The sequence below is a fragment of the Strix aluco genome, chromosome 2 (genome assembly GCF_031877795.1).
Source record: "Strix aluco isolate bStrAlu1 chromosome 2, bStrAlu1.hap1, whole genome shotgun sequence".
NCBI lineage: Eukaryota > Metazoa > Chordata > Aves > Strigiformes > Strigidae > Strix > Strix aluco.
Genome location: NC_133932.1, coordinates 25,364,678 through 25,386,141, shown reverse-complemented (window position 1 = coordinate 25,386,141; position 21,464 = coordinate 25,364,678). Strand labels below are relative to the sequence as shown.

Sequence of the window (21,464 nt, the reverse complement as noted above, 5' to 3'; positions counted from 1 at the left end):
TTGTTAAAAAACCTAACAAAACTCCCAGCCTTTTTGTGGATATTTTTCACTATCTCTCCATTCTTCAGAGTGCTTATGATATATCTTTTCAAACCTCTAACCGAGTTTTGGTTCCTTATTAATGAGGAGACCTATGTAGTTGGAATACAAGCACGTATACACGTTTTAGAGGAGATTTACAAGTCATAGTTGTGAAGACAATACAGTCGTTCACAGATCAGTGGAAACCCTAAGTGTTCATTTAACCTTTAGCCTTAGTGTCATGGAAACCTGTAGTGGTCTTTCACCCATAACACCCTTGAAAATGAAGATTCCTTCTGGCTAGGAGACTTTCAATTACACTATTGATCAAGGCTATTTAAAGGATTATGAGCTCCTCATTTGGGCTGTAAAAAAACTAATTACATGCCAAAGAACAATATCTGTAATGCAGTAGGTTTTGAAAATACCTACATTGCTACACATATGAAAGGCAATTAGATGCAGCAAATAAATGCAATGGAATAGTTAGCAATTTAAATAATTTTTTCCTTAATTTTTACCTACCTGTAAAACTGGGATTTGCTATTTTATGTTAAATCTAAAGGAAAATTTACACAGCTAAGTTTTCATTTGAATATACTTGTGCTGCAGGTATGCTGATAGTACATACGAGCTGAGATCAATTCTTATTTCACCAAATGGCTGAACTGTGTAGTCATAAGGGACCTTAATGAGACAAAAAATCATATCAGGGTGAAAATGCATTACATTTTCTCTTTTCTTGTAACATACTATTTTGTGTCCTATCTCTGAGTTCAGTGGGTGATGTTTCAGAATTTCCCAAATAGCTTTCACATTCTGGTGTTAATAAATAATCTGTATTGACTTTCTATTTTCAGTTTCAATAAATGTGAACTCACACTCCAAGATGCTACTAATACTAATTATTCTAACCTTTGTGTATCTTGTTAACAAAAGAAGGTGGTTAGTATTTTTGCAACATTACAATTCCAGAAACAATTATTTTAGGTATAAAACGTACCACTAACATGTCCTTAACAATTTTTATTTATTAAATAGCACAGTGAAAGCACTTTCGGTCTGTTGAAGCTTCCAGAGGTTTTCATCTCAAACAGCTCAAATACAACAGAAACCATATTGCTTCACAATAATTTATTTTCACTTCACTGTTAGAGTTAGGTGTTGTATATGGACAGAAACAGATTCTCAGCTAGAATAAATGATTCAAAGTCAGCTGACATCAGTGCAGGCAGGCTAACTTACACTGGTTTAGGAACTAATCCTGCCTGTTACAATACGAATTCGTATAAGTCTTCAGCTGTTCAAAGATTTAAAACAGCAGCAGTGTGGCAGGTAAATATATAAAAATGAATTCTCATTTCTGTTATACTGATTTTATGCAAGAGTCATAGCCTTGTTCATATTCAAGTATTTCACATTAATTTTGTGCAAACACATTCTTTAGAAACAAAGAGTTATGTTTTGCTGTTTAACAGATGGCTCAGAGAATAGGCTCAACAGCAGAATTATTTGTGAAAAATTGGTCTTTCAAGAAAAGCAAACACGAGCATTTTACCTCATCTTCAAGATATCCCCCTGGTCATGGAATTAAGTTTATATGCAGCCATGCACTGTGTCACTGGTTACAGAGTCCTTTAAGCAGTATTTCAAGCATGCATATGTAAATTATTAGGGGAAAAAAAAAAAGATAGTTCATGGCTTTAAAAGGTGATGAAATTATTTGATAAGTAAGCTGTTGAATGGCTTGATTAAGTTTGAACTTTTCTTCACTGGAAAGAGTGGTACAGTAATTTAGATCACACAGATTATAAAAAGATTTTGTATTATTGTGAGATATTTTGCTGATGAAAACTTCCAAGTGGAGCATGTATGGTATATGTGGTTGGTACCCACGCTAGAATGGCTATGGTGTTTCACTTTAACAGATTTTCTCTTTTAGGACCTAAATCAGGTAAGCAATTAAGCATATTTTGGTGTGACATTAAACATGTGTTTTCAGTGCTTTCCTAAACTGGAAGAAATAAGAGATGTACCTCAATTCTTTTCTGGATCAAGGTCTTAATTTTCATCCTATCTTAATAAAATGAGTCTGATAATCTTTGCTAACAGAATTTTATGTATCTTGGTGTTACCTCACAGTGGTGAAATAAAATTCTTACAAAAATGCTTTCCAAATATGTCAGTTAATTGCTAACATGTATCTGTGGGTCTTCCAAAATTAATGTTTTTAACCTTCTAGATGCTAACTTAAACCAGTCTGTTAAAATTGGTACTGGGTCAAGCAGAGGATCATTAAAGGTGTGGATGCCAATGCGTGTGTCACTGTTTAGTCTTGACAGATAGGCCTCCACCCATCATCCTCCAGGGGCCAGTCAATCAGACACTGGCAGTGGATGGGACAGCTTTGCTGAAGTGCAAGGCAACCGGCGACCCCCTTCCTATCATCAGCTGGTTAAAAGAAGGATTCACCTTCCTGGGCCGAGACCCTCGAACATCCATACAGGATCAGGGGACACTACAGATTAAAACTCTGAGGGTGAGTAGTGATAACAAAACAAGTAGTACATGGCTAGTCTTGAGCTGTTGGTGTGTGCCTCAAGCAGCTCTGCTTTTTTTGCTGTCTGTTGTCTTCAAAATTTACCTAATTGTCTCTTTTACTATGAAATTCTCACCAAATCCCCATCCTGTTTCATTCTTTGACATTGTGCAGGGAAGGGGGGTAAAAAATAAAAGAAGAGCCAAACTAGCATCGGATATTTCTATTAGAATTTCCTAAAAATATAATTTATATCTAAAATCTTACATATGTTGCAATAAAACACAAGTTAGGGGTGGATAGACATGTAAAAGGGCAGGCCTTTATTATCTTTCAGTCAGTCTTACCATGAAGCCATTGGCTTGTTGTCTCTCTTAAAACTTAGAGCAGTTCATTTTCAACACCTGATCATAATTTTCCAAGGAGCTATTGTGTTAGCAAGTGATTCTGGAGTTCATCAGGGTTTGGCTATGCACTTTCTCCATCAATGAGTTGGCAGCCTTGAGCTGGCTGATTTATTCCGATGTTACGCTTGCTGGAGATGTTCCATCAGGCTGCGGATGGGAGAAGACAACTAATAATGTAACATACATGCAGTCATGTGCGGAGGGACTTCTATTCAAAACAAAATGCCTATCATAATATTTACATTTTGACACATGAGATAATATGGTATCTTAAAAGTACAAAGAAATCTTACAATATTCCAAATGGCATAGTGTCAGTTTTTGTTCATAAACATTGCATCACTAATCTTTGTTTGGGCTTTTAATTTTTTCCTGTTCAAAGATAAAAATGCTTATTTGTTTGTGTGTATGTGAACACGCATGTATATGGAAAAATAGTAAGGTAAATGTAATTATTTGTCAAGAACTTAAAGGCAATTTCAGAAACCATTTAATTTTATCAGCAGTAATTTCTGCACTTAGCTTTGCCATCCAAAAAAATGTCAATAAACATCACTATCGAGGACAAGACATAAAGAGCAGTTTTGTTTTCTGATACCATCTCATCAGTGATCATAGATGAATTGTTAACTTCCTTGGAACAAAATGGAATTTATTAAAAAATTTATGCTAGCATTCCTTGAGTAAACAATTTATCCTTCCTCCCTGGGCTGAAGGCAGGTTTAGGCCATGAAGGTTAATGCATTTTTCCTGTAGAGCTGGATTAAAGAGCGCGCTTGAATAGTCAAGATTCCCCAGTAGTGTTAGAAAGCAGCAATTAAAGGTGGAAGCTTAGTGATTTCAAACAAACTTTCAGGCATTGATGATGGGCTTCTGTGGAGTGTCCATGAGGCAGAAGCTCCCGGGATACCTGTCTGCATGCAGCTATGCAAACAATGAAATTGGTTCTGAATCGTGCCAGTGCATTAATCTCGCTGTTAGAGACACAAGGTCTGTAAACAAAAGGAAAAAAAGTTGCTTGCAAGGGGAGAAGAAAACAGTATTAGTAGTAAGTGTGGTTTTGAAAGACACGGAGCTTTTATTGATCCTTAAGTGGCTCATTCACTAGTAGCCAATTTTCCTTAAAGGCTTAGAAAGACATTTTTTATAAACCCCTCAATTGCAGTAATGTGCACTGTTTGACTCAGACTTAAGAACAAAAACCACACACAACCAGAAAAATCAGATTTCTCCCATACCTTACAATTTTTATGAATTAAATATGGATTTAAATCTGTAATGTTTAACTTTTCTCTCAGGTCTACCTAAGCAAGGACTAGCAACACTTCCTAAGCAAAAAAATAGCCACAAAATATGTCAAAGTATACTTACATATGCAAGTTCAAAGCAAATTAGTATTTATCACCTACATGTCCTCACCTTCTCCTCCCCTCACAAATAATAATCGCTATTGCATTCAAAGGGTTTCAAGATATGGGTAAAGATGAGCCACTACTATTCAAACCTTTAAGACTATCCTCTTCTGCTATGTAACTCTTTTCTGTGTATAAATCAAATTAGCAAACCGTGGGCTACAGTCATAAACATGAACCTAAGATTTTCCTGATAAGCCAGTCATTCCAGTTCCTCTGAGGAAGACAACTAAAAACTCACATACGTCACTCACTTGGTACCCTTTCAGGCAGGTCAACACTGACAACTTCTGCTCCGCAGAAGTGTACCACACAAGATTTAGACACCTGCATTAGCTAAGGAAGAAAACTGTTTATTTTACTGAATAGCAAAGATTTTCCATTCTTCTCCCCTGTTGTTTTGTCCATAGCACAAAACCAGTATAAATAATTGAATTAGCAATACATTATGTCTGTATCTAATCCATCCTCAGTCTGGAAGTTAGATAATTCACCATAACTTGCAAGAGGCAGCATATCTCCATCTTGCTTTATATGTTGAGTTTGCCCTCTGCAAGTTACTCTGTTGTGTATACCACATACTTCATGGAGTATGCCATACACCATCTGTCACGGTAGTACACAAATGAAGTTGAGAACCGTAGCCTTGAGAAATATTCTCCATTATCACATAATGAAGAATTATATATTTAATAAAAGCTCAGAAGCAGCAAAATAAAACACTGCTTCAGAATGCTGTGAGGCTCTCTCCTCTGGAAAATCTGTCTGCTTTCAAGAGTCTTTCTCATTTCATTAGCAGTATCTCTATATTTTGGGTCTCTGAGCCATTGTCAGAGGGGTTTAATTATTGCTTGTATTTCGTGGAAAAACATCTTCTAAAATGCAAGTTATGTTCATTCAGACAATTGAACTGGCATTAATCAGTTGCTTCCTGCCCCTAAGAGTGGTACACTGCAGTCCCAGTGTACCGGAAGAAAATACCAACAAAATTCAAACATGACAAATTTAAAAATCAATTAAATTATATTTCAACAAGTAATCTAAAGACCATCTCACTTACTTGCCTTGACATTCTTCTTGAAGAGTGAGGTATAAGCACATTTGCTATAGTGTCAATCTGCATTTAGCAGAAAACCCATTACAATTCCTTAAAGTCCAATAAAGCTTCTTGGATGCAGTCCTATCTCCGTCAAGTCATCTGATGGTGAATATAATTCTTTTCCTTTATCACTAGGGTCAGCACTCTCCCCCTTCTGCTTCCATCTCCAGATTACCATGCTTTATTCATAATGGTAGGAGAGCTGCTCTGTATATGCTGTGCTTTGTAAAGTTACCGTTTTCCATCCATCTCTGTAGTCTTCACTAGTTCCTGTCTCAGAAATCTTTACATTAAGTTTAAGTAAGGAATAGCAAAACACTTGGCAAATTTTCCAGTAGAACAGTTTATACAGCAATGAGATTAATATTGACAATATAATTCAAAATGGTTTCCCCAAATAAATTTGAAATATATGGACTGACACAATAGTGAATCACAACAGTTTTATACAAATGCATTTTTTTTACTACCAAAGTGCCTTGCAAGCCTGAAATAATATCCCATGTGAACAGAAGAAGGGTAAGCATGGTGTAGGATCTGATTTAATTTTGCCATTTGAAAATTGCTTGGAGGACTGTCTGTGTAGAGATAACCACTGTTAAGTCTCAACGGCAGTATTTGTATGTCTGGTGGCCTCTATAGAAATGGGTTCATCTGTCATAAGGGTCTGATGATGTAACAGCCTTCCTGACATGGGAAACTGCATCTCTAGGTCATCATGGGATAACGAACAGTGAGATTTTATCCTCTAATAAGTTAATTGTTGTTATATTGTTACCGGATTTCACCTGCATTTGTTGTAACCAATACGAAGATTGACACTGTCTAAAACATGCATTGTGTAGCACTTACATGCTGTACTGGTACCATTAACAGTATGAAAATTAAAATTAGGAAAGTACTAGAAGCAGGTAATGTTATTATAGTTCTCTAAAAATAAGCCACCATTAAATGATTGTTTGAAAATGTCTGATGCCCTCTAGTCTGGTGTAAAATGTAGGCTAAGTCCTTCTTACCAAGAAACATCTAGAAGAAGAAAATTAGAGTAAACTGAGTCAGCTGATTCTAAAAGGTTGTTAAAACTATCTTTAACTGTTTTTTATGTCTAGCTGTCCGATACTGGGACTTACACTTGCGTTGCTACAAGTTCCAGTGGGGAGACATCTTGGAGTGCTGTGCTGGAGGTGACAGGTAAGTGATGTCCAGGGGCTGTTTTTCAGATGGCACAAAATGAAAATGTACACTATATTAGAGCAGTCTGAGTCAAATAATCTGTTCTAGAAATTCTGGGATTGAGATGGAGAAGTTTTAGGTGGGAAGGCTGGGTTCCCTCACATGCCTTGCATTTTGTTGCTATTATCTTTAAATGCCCATTGACATTGAAACAGTCTGTATTTGTCCCCCGTGACAGCGGTATGCTAGAACTGTTCTAAACAGGAGTATTAAGAAACCATGGATTCGTCCAGTAATTGGCTTGGACAAGCCTACACAAGGGCCTGTCAAAGTCTAATGTGCTCTCTGTGAGTACCAGAGTTGATCTGGATATAGGAACTTTCTCAGCATTCTAGTAACTAAGATTTTGATATTTTATGTAAATTTCAGCAAAGCTGGGCTTTTTTGTTATTCTTTCTTATATATATATTTTTTATATAACTTTTGAGTTTTGCGGTTTTTTTTTTTTCAGAATGTACCTAAAGAATGATAGCTCTTCATCCAAAAATATCCATGGTAATGCAATTGTTGACTTAGTTCTTTACAGATTAAGAACACTGGTTATGTTGATTTTGCAGATGTTTGGCATGTTTTTCCTTTTAATCTTCTACTTTGATCAAATTTATACAATCAAGGATAAAAAGTAATTGTTTTGTATTTGCCCCTCACAGAATCTGGTGGAGCAACAGTCAGTAAAAATTATGATATAAATGACCTCCCTGGGCCACCATCCAAACCTCAGGTCACTGATGTTACTAAGAACAGTGTCACCCTGTCCTGGCAACCAGGGACCCCTGGAAGCCTACCAGCTAGTGCATATATCATTGAGGCTTTTAGGTATGTGAATTATTCCACTTTTAATCTCCTTCCTTTCTAATTTTGCTTAAACCCTGGTACCAGCTGTTCTCCTGGTATTGTGGTGTTCTTTTTGACTCTACACATATCATTAGAAGTTCATTAAAAGACTCAACTTCTATGGCAGGCATTGATTTTTATTTTTTAGATTGATTTTTTTTTTAATTTATCACTTTTTTCTAAGTGATTAATTAGAGGACCATCTAAGTATTTCTTCAGGTCAACAGGAATATAACAGGACAATGCAGTCATTATCTGTTACTTTTCCCTTGGCATTGACGATCAGTGAGTCTCCTGTGGGAATTCTGCAGGTCAAATCATTTGGACCAGTGTTATCTTGACTATATAGTACAAATAATCTGAAAATAAATGGATAATCCTGAAGCCTCTCTGCATACTTTAATTGCTGTTCTTGTTAAAGCAACACCTATTAAAGAGTCAAAGCACTTTAAATTTCTATTTTTTACTGTTTTAGATAGATTAAAACTTTTAACTAAAGAAACTAGTGTTGATAATTTGGGATTTCATCCTGCAACGTGAGACTAAGAGAATCCAGCTGCTCCCTTCCACCCAGCAGCAATTAATACACAATACGAAAGAACTCCTGGGCTCCAATTCAGCAAGTTTGTTTAAGCATCAGCCATACCTCTCACATGTATCAGTAATACATGCTTTGGCTTAAAAATGTGCATATTCTTAAATGTTTTCCTTAATCAAGATGTTCAACAAATGACAAATAATTTAGTTCATCTTTTAATTAAAATTTATACAAGAATTTGTGAAAATCGTTTGCATGCAAATTGAAGAAGTTATAGCAATAATGCTTTATCCTGCTATGTTAATATGCAAACAGCATAACTGTATGTGCAGATTATTGATTTTGTTCTGGAATTTACCTTTTATGCATTACATGAATGAAATAATTGAAACAACATGAAACTCACAGCTTTCCATTTTATTTTTCCTTTTAATATATTTAAAGAATTTTTTAATCAATGCTATACAACAAAGCACAATAAAATTTTCTCTTTAAACTTTTGTGATATTTCAGCCTAGATAAGCTTTAATGGCATCCCATCAATAACTTTAGCAAAAGCCAGGCATTTTCATTAAAAACTGTTTTAACAATCACACTTGAAACCTCTTCATACAGTGGATTGTAATCTAATTATAATAATGTCCAATGGAAATGTAGTGACAGAAGAAATAGTCATATGGTTTCCATCATTGACAAGCATGTTTTCAGAAGGTTTTTTTTGTAACTTTGACTATGAATTTAGTTCAAGGAGAATACTTTTCTTCCAGTGACAATTTATTGACATAATTTACTTAGCAGTATAGAAAATTTTTCTTTTAACAGGATTTTCTTTTCTAAGATTTATGTTCAAGAGTGGCTTATTTATCATTCAAATTTACTTTACAGCTTTCCACACTTTCCTTTTGTAGGCATTTATTTTAGAGAAATAGCAAAAGCTTTTACTTTTGACAGTTGTGGGGGTTTTTTATCCTGTCTTGATGAGTTAACTGAAGCAAATATTTTTTATTTTTACTCTGCTGTTACTACTTTTTCCTGTACTTAGACTTGATATAGGGTTACAAAAGCAGGTCCTTTCACTTCTTTATTTTTCCCTTGCCTTAGTCTATAATCTTCAACCCTCTTCTCATTGCAGTCAATCTGTGAGCAATAGTTGGCAAACGGTGGCTAACCACGTGAAGACCACTCTCTACACTGTGAGAGCACTGCGCCCCAATACAATCTACCTGTTTATGGTGAGAGCTATCAACTCACAAGGTCTGAGTGATCCCAGCCCTATGTCAGATCCTGTCCGAACACAAGGTAATAGTAAATATTAAGGGTTATGTGCTTGAGCTAAAATAGGAGGAAGTAACTGAGAGTTGACCAATAAGTCAGTCTGGCCATTTGGCTTTAGCGCTCTGACAGAATGAATCATGAATGGAGCTTAACCAATAAAGGTCAAAAATAGTCCAATGTTTGCTGTATCAATCTGGAGTTTAGGAGAGATAGGTTAGCTCTTTAGTCCTTTGCACATTGTAGACCTTTTGGTTTGCAGTTCACTTAGACTTGGTGTGTTCCTTGATGTCTGGTTTCTATTGAAAGTAATGTGAGTTAACCAAACCTTTCTGAAAAGTGGTCTGAATACCATGCTCTCCTCAGTGTCTTTTCTCTCCGTGTCCTCACTTCTTCTCCATTATTGTAATAGGGATATACTATAATAACAAGTGCTTATGACAGGCACCATGTTTAGCATTAGTTTTAATCAAAAGAATTGCATAAAATATCTGTAGTGTATTGATTAATCTGGTCCAGTGTTTATGTAGAGAATTCATGTAAATTAAGGCATCTGCATGCTAAGAATGTTTTGAAGTTGTTCTGAGAAAAGTATGGATCTTCTATTTATATACATAGATTTCTGAATTATTATATTAATCCACTGCATGAAGCAAGAGGGAAGGCTGAAGTGAAATCCCTCATTTACAGGGTGGTGATATAATTGATAGCTGTGATCCTTCATTGCTATTGAACTGACTATTGAATTCTGTTCACATTACATCAAGCTCTAACTGTGTATAACTGCCACAAACAAATTTCTCTTCACAGCATGGACTTCTTTAGCTTTGACGACACATTGCTTGAATACTTCTTTCAAGAATGTAGTACTATGTTAAATGGGTTGGAATACAGGAATTAATAATTTTTTGGAATCATGATTTTTTTGAATCCAAAGTAATAGCTCCTCGCATAGTTAATTTAGAATAAGATCTTCTGTCTCTATTTATGGAAGTTATAAAGTGTGCATGGAGAGTGCATTCTGTGTCAGCCTCCAGCATGTGTAGGTCTTTTGGGTCCTTTGGGTCCTTTGCTGGTCCTAGATGGAAAGAGAGAAACAAGAGTAGGGTCGTATTTATTTATCATATAACCATCACCTCCAGCCTCTGTCTTCCCAGTCTATTCCTGAATAAATCTGTCCTTAATAATTATCCCCTAAAAGTAGTAATCACTGCTGTAAAAGGAGAAACAGAGCTTCTTTCTGAAAAGATGAAGGAGTGAGTTGGGCAGGGACTTCATGGCTCGACTATCCATGGATTATCACAAGTTTTCTTCCCTTTCTTACTCTCCCATTATTATAGGGCGACTCATGCTTTTCATTACACCAGTCTTTTAGTCTGCATAACTTATCACCTAGTTAAAAAAACAACTTTGTTTGGCATTTGAGTGTCAAGTATAGACTTTTTATCTGACATACTGACAAGCAATTTGATTTCAGTAAAAACATGTCTTTTAATTAGCTACAGCATGTGTTGCAGCTTCCATTTCCAGAACCTGTTTAGCAGTCAAGCACACTGAGACATGTACAGGATTTATAGCTTCTTTGCAAGCCTGCAGTTTAATAGAATTAAATCATAAAATCAATTGAAAATTAACATAATGTTTTGATGTGATTTCTAATTATGCCTGAATTCAATTCAGCTCACAGAAGAAGATGACATACAGTAGAAAGCCTATTCACAGTGGCCACAGAGGAAGAAAAAAGCAGCTATAACAGTGCTATATAATATTACTTTGCAACAGGTGTCTGTGGTAGCTTTAATAGCTGAGCATTTAATTTCATAATATTAAGTATAGCAAATACATGTGATTGGATTTTATGTATATCTTCACCAGTGGACTACAAGTAGACAATCAAGCACTTTCAAAAGATTTACCTTACATGACTTACACCAAATAAGGACAGAGAAATCAGTAAATACTCTAAGAAAGGAGTTGATTTCTTGTTTGGATTATTAATAGACCAAACCATATATTAAAAAACACTTTAAAGAAACTATATATAATCCTATCCCTGGAATTGAAATTACTAGCAACTAATAGTAAGTTCACTGGAAGCTGTTAAAAGAGAGGTTAGAGAAAATATATAACCAATTTAATTTTAGAAACCTCTTAATTGTGATAAGAATATAGCTTCTTGATCCAGTTTTGCTTGAGTCATGTTTTTATTATTCCAGTACTTATAGGCAGATCAACTGCTTTTCCACCAGGAGTCTCCTAGTAACGTGAAAATGACATTACAAGGCATTACACTGTGAGCATCACATATGCATATGTTTCCACGTGTACATACCAGAAAACAGAATTCCACATGTATGTCTTGATACTTCTTACTGTTATTCACCCATGTTGTTCCCTTACTTCTGGACACATGTCCCATTAAAATGATGAAATGCAATTCATACAAACACACTACGTATAAATGTCTTTTCTCCTGAGGAAATGTAGGTACTTTGTTGGTTGTATACCACAGGATAACTTAACCTAAAATGTAACTGTGGGTATTTGTAGGTATTTTGTACCAAGGATCATAGCTTTTTGTGGATAACAGCATAAATTATCATCCTGTAAACCAGTCTGAGCTGCTGCCTTACAGATTTATTTTATTATATCTCTCTGTTTCTTGGTCACTTTGAATAGGCATAATTTGCTAGACAATCTCCTTCGCTGACATCCATATTTGGATTATATTCCATTTGTTGATCCATGGAACCATTTTCATTTCATCAGTAGAAGCCTGTGGCAATATTGTTTATTGCTGGCTCAGAACCCATAACAATCCAGAATTATGAAGCTGAAATATTGATGATCAAAAACTACTTTATTTCAAAATCTGAGGCATATGATTCAAACTCAATTGTTATATTAAAATGTTTTATTTTTAAGAGCACTAATATTTCTTCTTAATACTTAGAAGATAAAAAGGAATCACATGCTGCATACTCCCATATCTAAGACCATCAGAGGGGGAAAAAACACTTTTATGTATGTATTCTCTTTACAAGGACATGATGTTGATCCAAAAAGAGGGAAAGTGTCTTTGGCTAGTGAATCCCATGGGAAAACCAAGCAGAACTGAATACAATCTGTGCTCATGTTCCAAATCCCCTCTTCTGGAAAAATTAGAAGCAAATTCCAGCAGAAATAATCAGTATGTTTATTTCTAACAGGCATTATTCATTCCACATAGACAACTGACACAGTAAGGGCTTCTGTAACTGTTGACTAAGAATGGTGTTGTAAGATCCTTGAAGGATCCATTGAAGGGATCCAGACTTTACTGGCTCCTAGCAAGTACCTTCACTTCAGTCTGAGTTGGAGGGAAGGGGCGTACTATGGTGATATATTAGCTAGGTGATAGCTGTAGCCCAACATTCTCCTTTTGGTGTAATGTAACAGAAAATTATGATTTCCAGGAACTATCACTAAAGAGACAAATTGCATATCTCCTTCTCCATTTTCTGACACATATTTTGTATTTTCAGTTCCTATTTAGCAAAGGTAATACAGCTTCATTCAGTTTAACACAATGGCATAACCCAAATGTGGTCCCTAAGGACTAGGCACTAGGGCCGCATGTGGTGCTTGAGATGGATTCACAGTTTTCCATAGATGTATATTAAATGATCAAATTCCTTCAGATTTTGACTAGAAAAAATAATTTCCACACACACTTTGAAGGAATCTTTGACATAATCTTGAAGAGAAAATTTTTGTGGTAGAGTGTTTTTGTTGACTTTTTATTAGATCAAAATCAGTTTGGCTTCATAAAGTACTTCTTTTTTCATATTTGCACTAGATTTCATTATCTGTATCTGTAAAGGGAAAATTTGCTTTGCAGAAGAAAATGCTATTTTTAGTGTTCAGTTTCTTGTGTGCATGGTATGTGGTGAGGGGAAGCTTAGTGAAAGTTTGGAAACTTATAATGACTTAATGTCATGCATGCTCTAAGAAAATAAAACAAAAAAAAAATCTGTTCATTTTCTTCAATTATACTGACCAATTTGGTTCCAGACATCTGGGCAACATTATTATTGTCTGAGTATTTTGGAACTAGTGAATATTGCATCTCTCGCATCACTTACCAGATCTGAGAAAACTTTGCCATTGAGTCTGAATACTCATTTAAACATCTTTATATTTCATTCTTTTCTGAGCAGCTAAAGGTGAATGGTTTATTTGCATTACTGGATATGCTTTGGAGTTCATATTTAGACCTCAGTACTGTATTGTTTTAAAAGCATTACTATAAAGGGTGTTTAAATCAGGTCATTAAGCTATTCAGTAATTCTTATTGGTGCCATGTAAGTCTTCCTGTTAAAATAATACTTTCATGTGTGTGCCTGACCTGGCAGATATCAGCCCACCAGCGCAAGGTGTGGATCACAGGCAAGTGCAGAAAGAACTGGGAGATGTCATTGTACGACTTCATAATCCTGTTGTGCTGACACCCACGACGGTTCAAGTCACCTGGACAGTAAGGGTTCTTTTATTATTACCTTAACAGTACTTTAATTTTGCCTATTTATCCCTTCAGTGTTTTACTACCCTGAAAAAATCCAGTCCTGACCCCAATGTGAGCGCTCTGATAAATTAACGTTATACAGGCGTATATATGTGGTAATGAAACGATCTTTTTATTTTCTCTTGCAAGTCAGGCAGGTTCAAAGTCTTCAGTGTTCAGCTCAAAGTGAGCTAGCTGTCTGACTAGAAAAATATTATAAAAATGAATATGCTTAACACCATAATCTAAAGGATAATTGATCTGTGGACTCATTACTGTGCATGTCAAAAAATAATCAAAGTTAAATATCAACATGAAATTGTTGTATAAAAAAGCACTTTCCACTTCAAGGCACAGGGACCTCTGACAATACCCTATTATTTGGTGACCCTAAAATACAAAAATAGCTTTCTTCTAGGGCACTTGGAGTGAAGTCAGAAGCACGTGGTGCTGATGCCTGATCCACTCTGTAGCATCTGGTTTTCTAGCATAAGCTTACCCACAACCAGTGGATATCCTTTCATTATAGAAGACCAGAATCTTTTTGGCAGTACTTAACAACGTGTCTATTTGAGGGGTCAAACTACTGGGTAGAATTTCTGATGTAGTGTTTTGCTTTCAAAATGCTATGCTTCCCTTCCTGAGGCTTGAAGGAAAGGATTTGTAACTGTAGAAGGAGAGAGTTTCCAGGGCACTGTGCACCAGAAAAGAGTGCTTTGCTCTTAGGGCATCTGCCTCAGAGGAAGGAATGTCATGGGTGGAAATAGTACTGCACTGCACATCACTAAAACAGTTGTATTGTATAGGATTAATTCTGCTAAAGGGATATTCACAGTACTCAGGGTTTTTCTTCTACATGTAATATTGCTAAGAGGTTAATGTGTACAGGGGATTATACAACAGGAGATAAGAAGTGTGGTGATAGATTTTGTATTATAAGGATTACTGTTGTTTTTGCACAACTCGGGCATATTTACAGGGCCTTATGCACCATCCTTGTTCTGACAGATTTCAATGGTCAGGGGACAGATTAGAATAAATACAGAAACCCACAAATTTGTCTGTTTTAGAAGATTATTTAGAAAATGTGTCATTGCCTTTTGCCATTGATGATGTCAACATGCAGCTTGCCTTTCTAAAAATGCTGTCTGTTTCAACTACATTACTGCAGGACAGGCTGACTAACCTTTGTAGCAAACCCTTTTGCCCAAGGAGACCTTTGCCCAAGAAGATGGGTCAGTAGTTTAGAAACTCTGGAAGTTAACAGCCAGTAACTCTAAACCTGGATCACACTTGTGTGGTGCTCTTTCAAGTCCTTTCTTGGTTGTGACAGCTGCCAGGAATACAGTTTCATAGGCTTGCACTTGATTTAGCATATACTATAAAATGAACCCCCAATATAAACAGAATTCAGTTGTATGCAATGTAACCAATATCGTTATATTATAATGAAATATATATGTATGTATTTATGGGTGGGGGTATGTATATGTATATGGGTGTGTATGTGTGTGTATATATCTCTTTCTCTCCATCTATCTAAAAGAGTTTTCCCCCCCTGAACAAGTAATCAGTGAAGAAAACATGGTAAGGTAAAGGTAAATTGTTAGGGATGCTATGGATATCAGCTTATTGGGAAGATTCCTCAAAGCAGTGACCTTGTGCCACCTGACAAGCATACAGGCCTCTGTAGAGACGTTTCGGAATTGCCCAAGGGTTGAAAGACACAAAAAAAGATCTCTGGAACAGCTAATTAGAAACTTTCCAGCAACCAGAACAAAACCAATTAATTAACCATAGTGTCTAGGAAAAAAGCCACTCTAGCCAGACAATAAAGTCCACACTATTAATATAAAATGGTTAGACAGTGTAGCTATCATACAAAAGGACAGAAGTGCCATGAGAGTCATAAGTCTGTGTTGACTTTCTGCAGTTCAAAGAGTAAATGCCAAGGAATGTCCTTGATTACTGAGTTTCTGGCATTCTGACTCCCAGCAAATTAACAGCAATGTCTCCTTTCTTTCTGAGATTGTTTTGGTTTTACTTTCTCTCTTTTTCAAATTTGAGTTTAAAATTTCAGAAATAGTTCTCTGCTACTATGTTGCAATTTTAAAATATACACATACATTTTAAAAGAAGGACAGGCCTATAAAGTCAGTTAAAAAAAAAAAAAGGAAGTAGAATGTCAGAAGTTAAGTTTTTACTGTCACTTAAACATATTCCTCTTGTGCATAGGTATTAAAGTGTAGCTGTAATTATCTGGTTACATACAGGATCTCTTCTTCGTGGAGCTATTCAACATTTCTTTTTATCTTTATTCACTGTGTGGTGCCAGGTCTTATTAAATTCATACCATTGAAACCTCGCATTGAATAAAAAATTATTAGTTTGTCTCACACGCTTGCTTATCTGTCATGCTCTGAACCGTAACATTTGGGTGCTTCACAAATAATACTGAATTTTAACATCACAATGATAAAATGTGTCATTATCCTGACTTTGCACATACAGAGGTGAGATACAGAGATATTTATTGCTGATGAGACTTACGGAATCAGATATGCCCACTGTTATCAAATGGCTAATTTTAAAGCTTGGGCCTGATTTATTTTTACTTTTATCAAAACATTTTGCATTGCAACAGCATATGGTGTACTCCAAGCACTTTTTTAGCTGACCTCTACTATAGTTCAGCACTTCTAGCCTCACTGGGCATTAAACTGAGTTTCATTAGTGGCCAGATGTAAAGTTTCCTAGCTTTACAAAGGAGCCCTGTGGCACAAGCAGGAATAAAAGACAGTTCTTCAGTATGGCAGAAGAATGGTTGCTTTGAAATTCTGACTGCCTTCTAGGAGGCTACCCAGCAGAAGGATAATTTATTTACCTCTGTCTTTTAATTTGACACTGATTTTAAATGAATGTACTTCACTGGAAGCTTCAGGAGTCACATCCTTTAGATAGTCTTCTGGTGTATCGCCATCTTTTGTCTTGTTCCTGTAAGATAGATAAATGCTAGTGCTGTTTGAATTTCCAGAGATTACTGAGGGTCTGTACTAGTGAGTTCAGTCGGTGAAAGGTATTCTGCCCAGATGGAGAACTGCTGTGGGTATTGATGTGAGAGCAGAGTATTTCTTAGGATATTTTGGGTTAGAAATTTACATACTACAGAGCATATTGTAAAATGTTTTTTAGGGCACAGATTAGCAGGTTTGCCTGAAAGAAGTTTATATTTGCAGCATAAACTGCATTGTGAGGTTCTTGCCATCTCTTTCACAACCTAATAGCCTATCTAAATGATCTAATAGTCATTGAACCTGTCTCATGTTCATCTGCAATATATGCAGATTTGAACATGAAGGGAAAACAAGTTTTCTGTTCTGCAGAAATGGAGAGCTGTCGACAGTTTTGTAGATATCTCCTGCACTATGTATTCATCATAAAAGAGGGTGAGAAGGAGCATGCAGGACCAATTATGCTTGTAGGTAGCCTTAAAGCACTAGGTCAGTGCAGAGCAAAACCTACCCAGTAATTGCTCTCTTCTGTTTTTAAAGGAGAATCTGCATTTTCTGCCATCTGTCTTTTGAGGGAGAAAGTGTATCTTTAGATCAGCAACCGTTGCAGATCTTTTGAGTGGATGTCACTGCTGCTTGTACAAATTCAAGAGTAGTTAAGAGTGTCACAGGAAGACTAGAAATATTCTCTGATCCCAGTATTCAGCGCAGAGAGTTCCTGCAATCTCTGTAATAAAGCTAAGTACTTTGTATGAGGAAGTGGCAACCATTTACAAAAAAAAAAAAGGAGAATACCTAGAAATTATTACATTCTTTCATCAAATCATGGTGCATGTTTCTGCAACTCTGCCTATGTGTGAACATGTGCCATACCTATAGAGTTGTTTGATGCTTAGCACAGCTGAATACAGTTCTTTAATGCTATGCATGTTTTTAGTGGCCTGCTGTTGGTGTGACATATAATTAGCACATAACAAATGGAGGAGACGATGAATTCACAGGTTTTGTATTATATATAAGACTGTGTGTGCATGTACATATAGACATGTACACGTGTGCCTGTGTGTGCATGTATACATGAAATATACATGTCTTTTAGCTCACAAATATCTCTAGTTAATCCATGTAATTGTCCAAGACTAATTTTTTGCTAATCAGAAATCTCCAAACAAAACAAAAAATCCACCTTAGTAAGTGAAGGGGCCTCTGAGTAGCTTCCCAACATTTTTGACTATATGAGAGGCCCTGTTCATTCCTGCTAGCTTTAAGTGGGTGTGAGAGATAGCTTTGTATCCTCATCTTGATATTGAATGGAACTGGATGTTTATAAAAAACATTAAAAATGCATAGTATTTTCTTTCATAAGTACCCTCCCAGACCCTGAACCAATGGAATCACTGTCAATGATCTGAAATTTGGGCAGATCACTCAGCCCTGTAGTAATCAAACTTCTAATTGAAAACTCTGTGAAACTTGTGTGAGCCCCCAATCAAGCTAGCGTATAGCACCCATATACATGACAACCTTGTTGTATTACTGCATTTTGTTTTCATATTCCTTGTATTGTTTAGTCTTTTAGGTTAGGAACTTAGAAGTCTAGGAGGAAAAGAGGTGTATGAATAATTCATATACTACCTATATGTAAGTAGATAAAAAGTGTGAGGGACTCAAAATTAGTATAGTATAGGTATACTGTAGGAGTTCAGTTCTTCTTAGTGAGTTGGTGGGTGCATTTGTGCTTGTACCATGCCATACAAAACAGTTTCCATACCGTTTTGTAACACCGTTACTGTTCAGTGTAGTCAATTCCAGATTTTCAGATGTTCTCCACTAGGCAGCAGTCAGTAGAGCTTAAAAGCACAGCAAAGACAAAATGGGAAGTTCTAAGAAAGTTTTGCCGTCTTTCAGCGTAGCTTCTAACTCAGAAGTTAGGCAGGAATCAAACTCAGCGTTTGATTATTAAACATCATAGCCTTATATTGTAATTTAGGTTGAGAATCTGTATTACAAAGTGCATGAAAGCATTATTCTTGCTGAATTTTGTAGTAAACATGAGGTTCTTAAAGTCTTTATGTCCGTAAAACATTTAGTTAATCAAAGTCAAACATGGATAAAAACAATTTACTCTGATTTACAGACTCCCTTCATCTGGAAACAGCTGCTTAATGTTCTTCTTAAAAACACAGCTTGATTCTTTCGGTATTAACAAGCTATTATTGTGAGTTATATCCCTCTTTCAGTGCATAAATTCACTTAAAGTGAATGTAGAGAAGTTTATAAAATGCAAGCTTAATGTTGTTGTAACATATGTTGCAAGGTTTTTAACAGTGACAGTTTTGATGAAAGACATTTCTGCTTTGCTCTCATAAATAAAGCTTTCTTCTTGCTTGCCCTGCTTTTTAATGTCTAAGAATCTGTGTCCCCTCTGAATGCCTCAATAAACTGTAACAAGATTATAGGAGAAGTGTAATAGACCCTGGTTTGTGTTTTCAGCCTTAAATTCATTTATTCTTAAGAGAAGTCAAACAAATGTATCTCTAATTCTGAAATATCTTTGAGCTAGCAAATTGTCAAGAACAGAAAAGAAATCCTACTTGTTGAATCTTAGTTATAACCCAGAGATTTACCAAACAGCTAGTTGTATAGTCTTGTTATTTGTGCTGCACGTTCTTTGGCTCTTTATTTGATGGCTACAGAAGCAGCTGGATTTGGTGTGGTTTTATCCATCAAATTGTTTTGACTTTTTTTCAGGCACAATTCATGCAAGCATCATAATAGCTCACATTATTGGCTTGTGCCTTTTTTTTCCCCAAGAGAAAAAATGCATGCAACCTCTCCAAGATAAAACACATTTTAAGTTTTTCCTTCAAATAAAAATCCTATTTATGTCTATGATAGGTTACAATTGTTAAACTTTTATGTATGTTCCAATCTTGAATTGTGCTTGCCTAACAACATATAAAATATAAACCAAAACCAACATTCCATCTCCATCTGATGGCCTGAGAGCGTCACAACCCCAGGACGCAAAAAGACTGCTTAGACTGTGAATGCAGAAACAAAACACATCCTTGGAAGTTTTCTCTGCATCTGTCTTATGTTTATTTTATTTTCCTGAGCATCTCATGAAAAGATGAGCTGTGAGCCAAGTAATGGACTAACTGAAAGCATGTAGGGTATCTTCAAAGACTTGTCCTTTTCTGAAAAGAACTTGGTTTTCCGTTCTTTTCTTTTCATATTTCAGCACATCAGTAGCCAAGATGTGCTTAATAAATTTACATGGAGTAAGCATTATGCCAAAGTTCTCTTTTCATGATTTGTGGCAGGGGTGGGGCCTTGTTTTATGATTTAAGGTGGATTTGTCATGATATATAGATCTGGAGAAAGTAAAATAGAAATAAATGTTCTGTAATAAGTAATGTGAGAAAAATGTTCTTTATAGACAATTAACAGTGACTTACAAGAAGGCAGTTTGCTTTTTAAATTCAGCATCTTGAACAACTGTTAATTTTCTCTTTTTCATGAGGCCAAATTTTTCTAGGCAAATGTTGTGTTTTCTTTTTATACTGTTTTGTTACTTTAATATATTTATTGATGTATTATTTAATGCCATTTCTAGGTTGACCGCCAATCCCAGTTTATTCAGGGCTACCGTGTAATGTATCGCCAAACGTCTGGCCTACCTTCTCCAGGTGCATGGCAGAATTTGGAGGTCAAAGTCCCAACTGAGCGCAGTGCTGTTCTCGTCAACTTAAAAAAGGGGGTCACTTATGAAATTAAGGTTCGCCCTTATTTCAATGAATTCCAAGGAATGGACAGTGAATCAAAGTCTGCTCGTACCACAGAGGAAGGTTAGTAAAATGGTTAGAAAAGCAACAGGCTTTCAAACCCAGCACTGGAGGTGAAGTCAAGAGTGACTGTTCTGGTTATTGTGTGTATGTGTATGTTCAGCTCTATATCTTCCACATGATTTCTGTTTGTTAGATATCGGGTTGGCATGAGAATTCAATATAATATTCAGTTTTGTGCTGTAAGTATTCCATGAGAAAGCATTGGGCCAGTCCTATATTCTTCTGGCTGACATGTCCTTCTAATGTACAGGTGGCTTTGGGTCTTCAAAAGTGTGCACTGAGGCCAATCTTTTATAACTGGTGTTGCTGCAATAAAAGACTTTGGTCTGCACTTTGAAAATAAAACTAATAAATGAAACCTTTTACAGGAGTGTTTGATATTAAGCACATCTTTCTGAATGGGTACTAATGTAGATTAACAGTTTGCTTGGGAAATGGGGACTAGTGAAGGACAGATTTCTAACTAGTCTGAAGGAACTCCAGTCTCACGGGTATGCCACTTTATTGTTTCTGTTAGCACACCATTCATGAAACTGCCCTATTTAGTCCTTCGGAGAATTTCCTTAAATAACTTTCAAACTTCTGTAAAACATGCAGGATGCAGACATAGGAAACAGTTTACACTACTGAAATGAACAGGCATTTATATCTATAGCATGTGGCGTGGGATATAGTTTTGCTAAAACACATGTACTCCAGGGCTG

At 36.0% G+C, this 21,464-nt stretch overlaps 1 protein-coding gene across 9 annotated transcripts in view; it reads left to right on the top strand.

Moving 5' to 3' along the window:
* The window catches only part of ROBO2 (roundabout guidance receptor 2), a 474,209-nt gene that overhangs the window by 372,318 nt on the left and 80,427 nt on the right, over positions 1–21,464 (top strand). For all 9 annotated transcript variants that reach the window (XM_074813504.1, XM_074813479.1, XM_074813487.1 and 6 more), the window contains exons 9-14: positions 2,355–2,560; positions 6,588–6,669; positions 7,362–7,527; positions 9,216–9,382; positions 13,750–13,871; positions 20,529–20,760. In XM_074813504.1, coding sequence (XP_074669605.1) covers positions 2,355–2,560; positions 6,588–6,669; positions 7,362–7,527; positions 9,216–9,382; positions 13,750–13,871; positions 20,529–20,760 — 975 coding nt within the window. The remainder of the gene's footprint in view (positions 1–2,354; positions 2,561–6,587; positions 6,670–7,361; positions 7,528–9,215; positions 9,383–13,749; positions 13,872–20,528; positions 20,761–21,464) is intronic.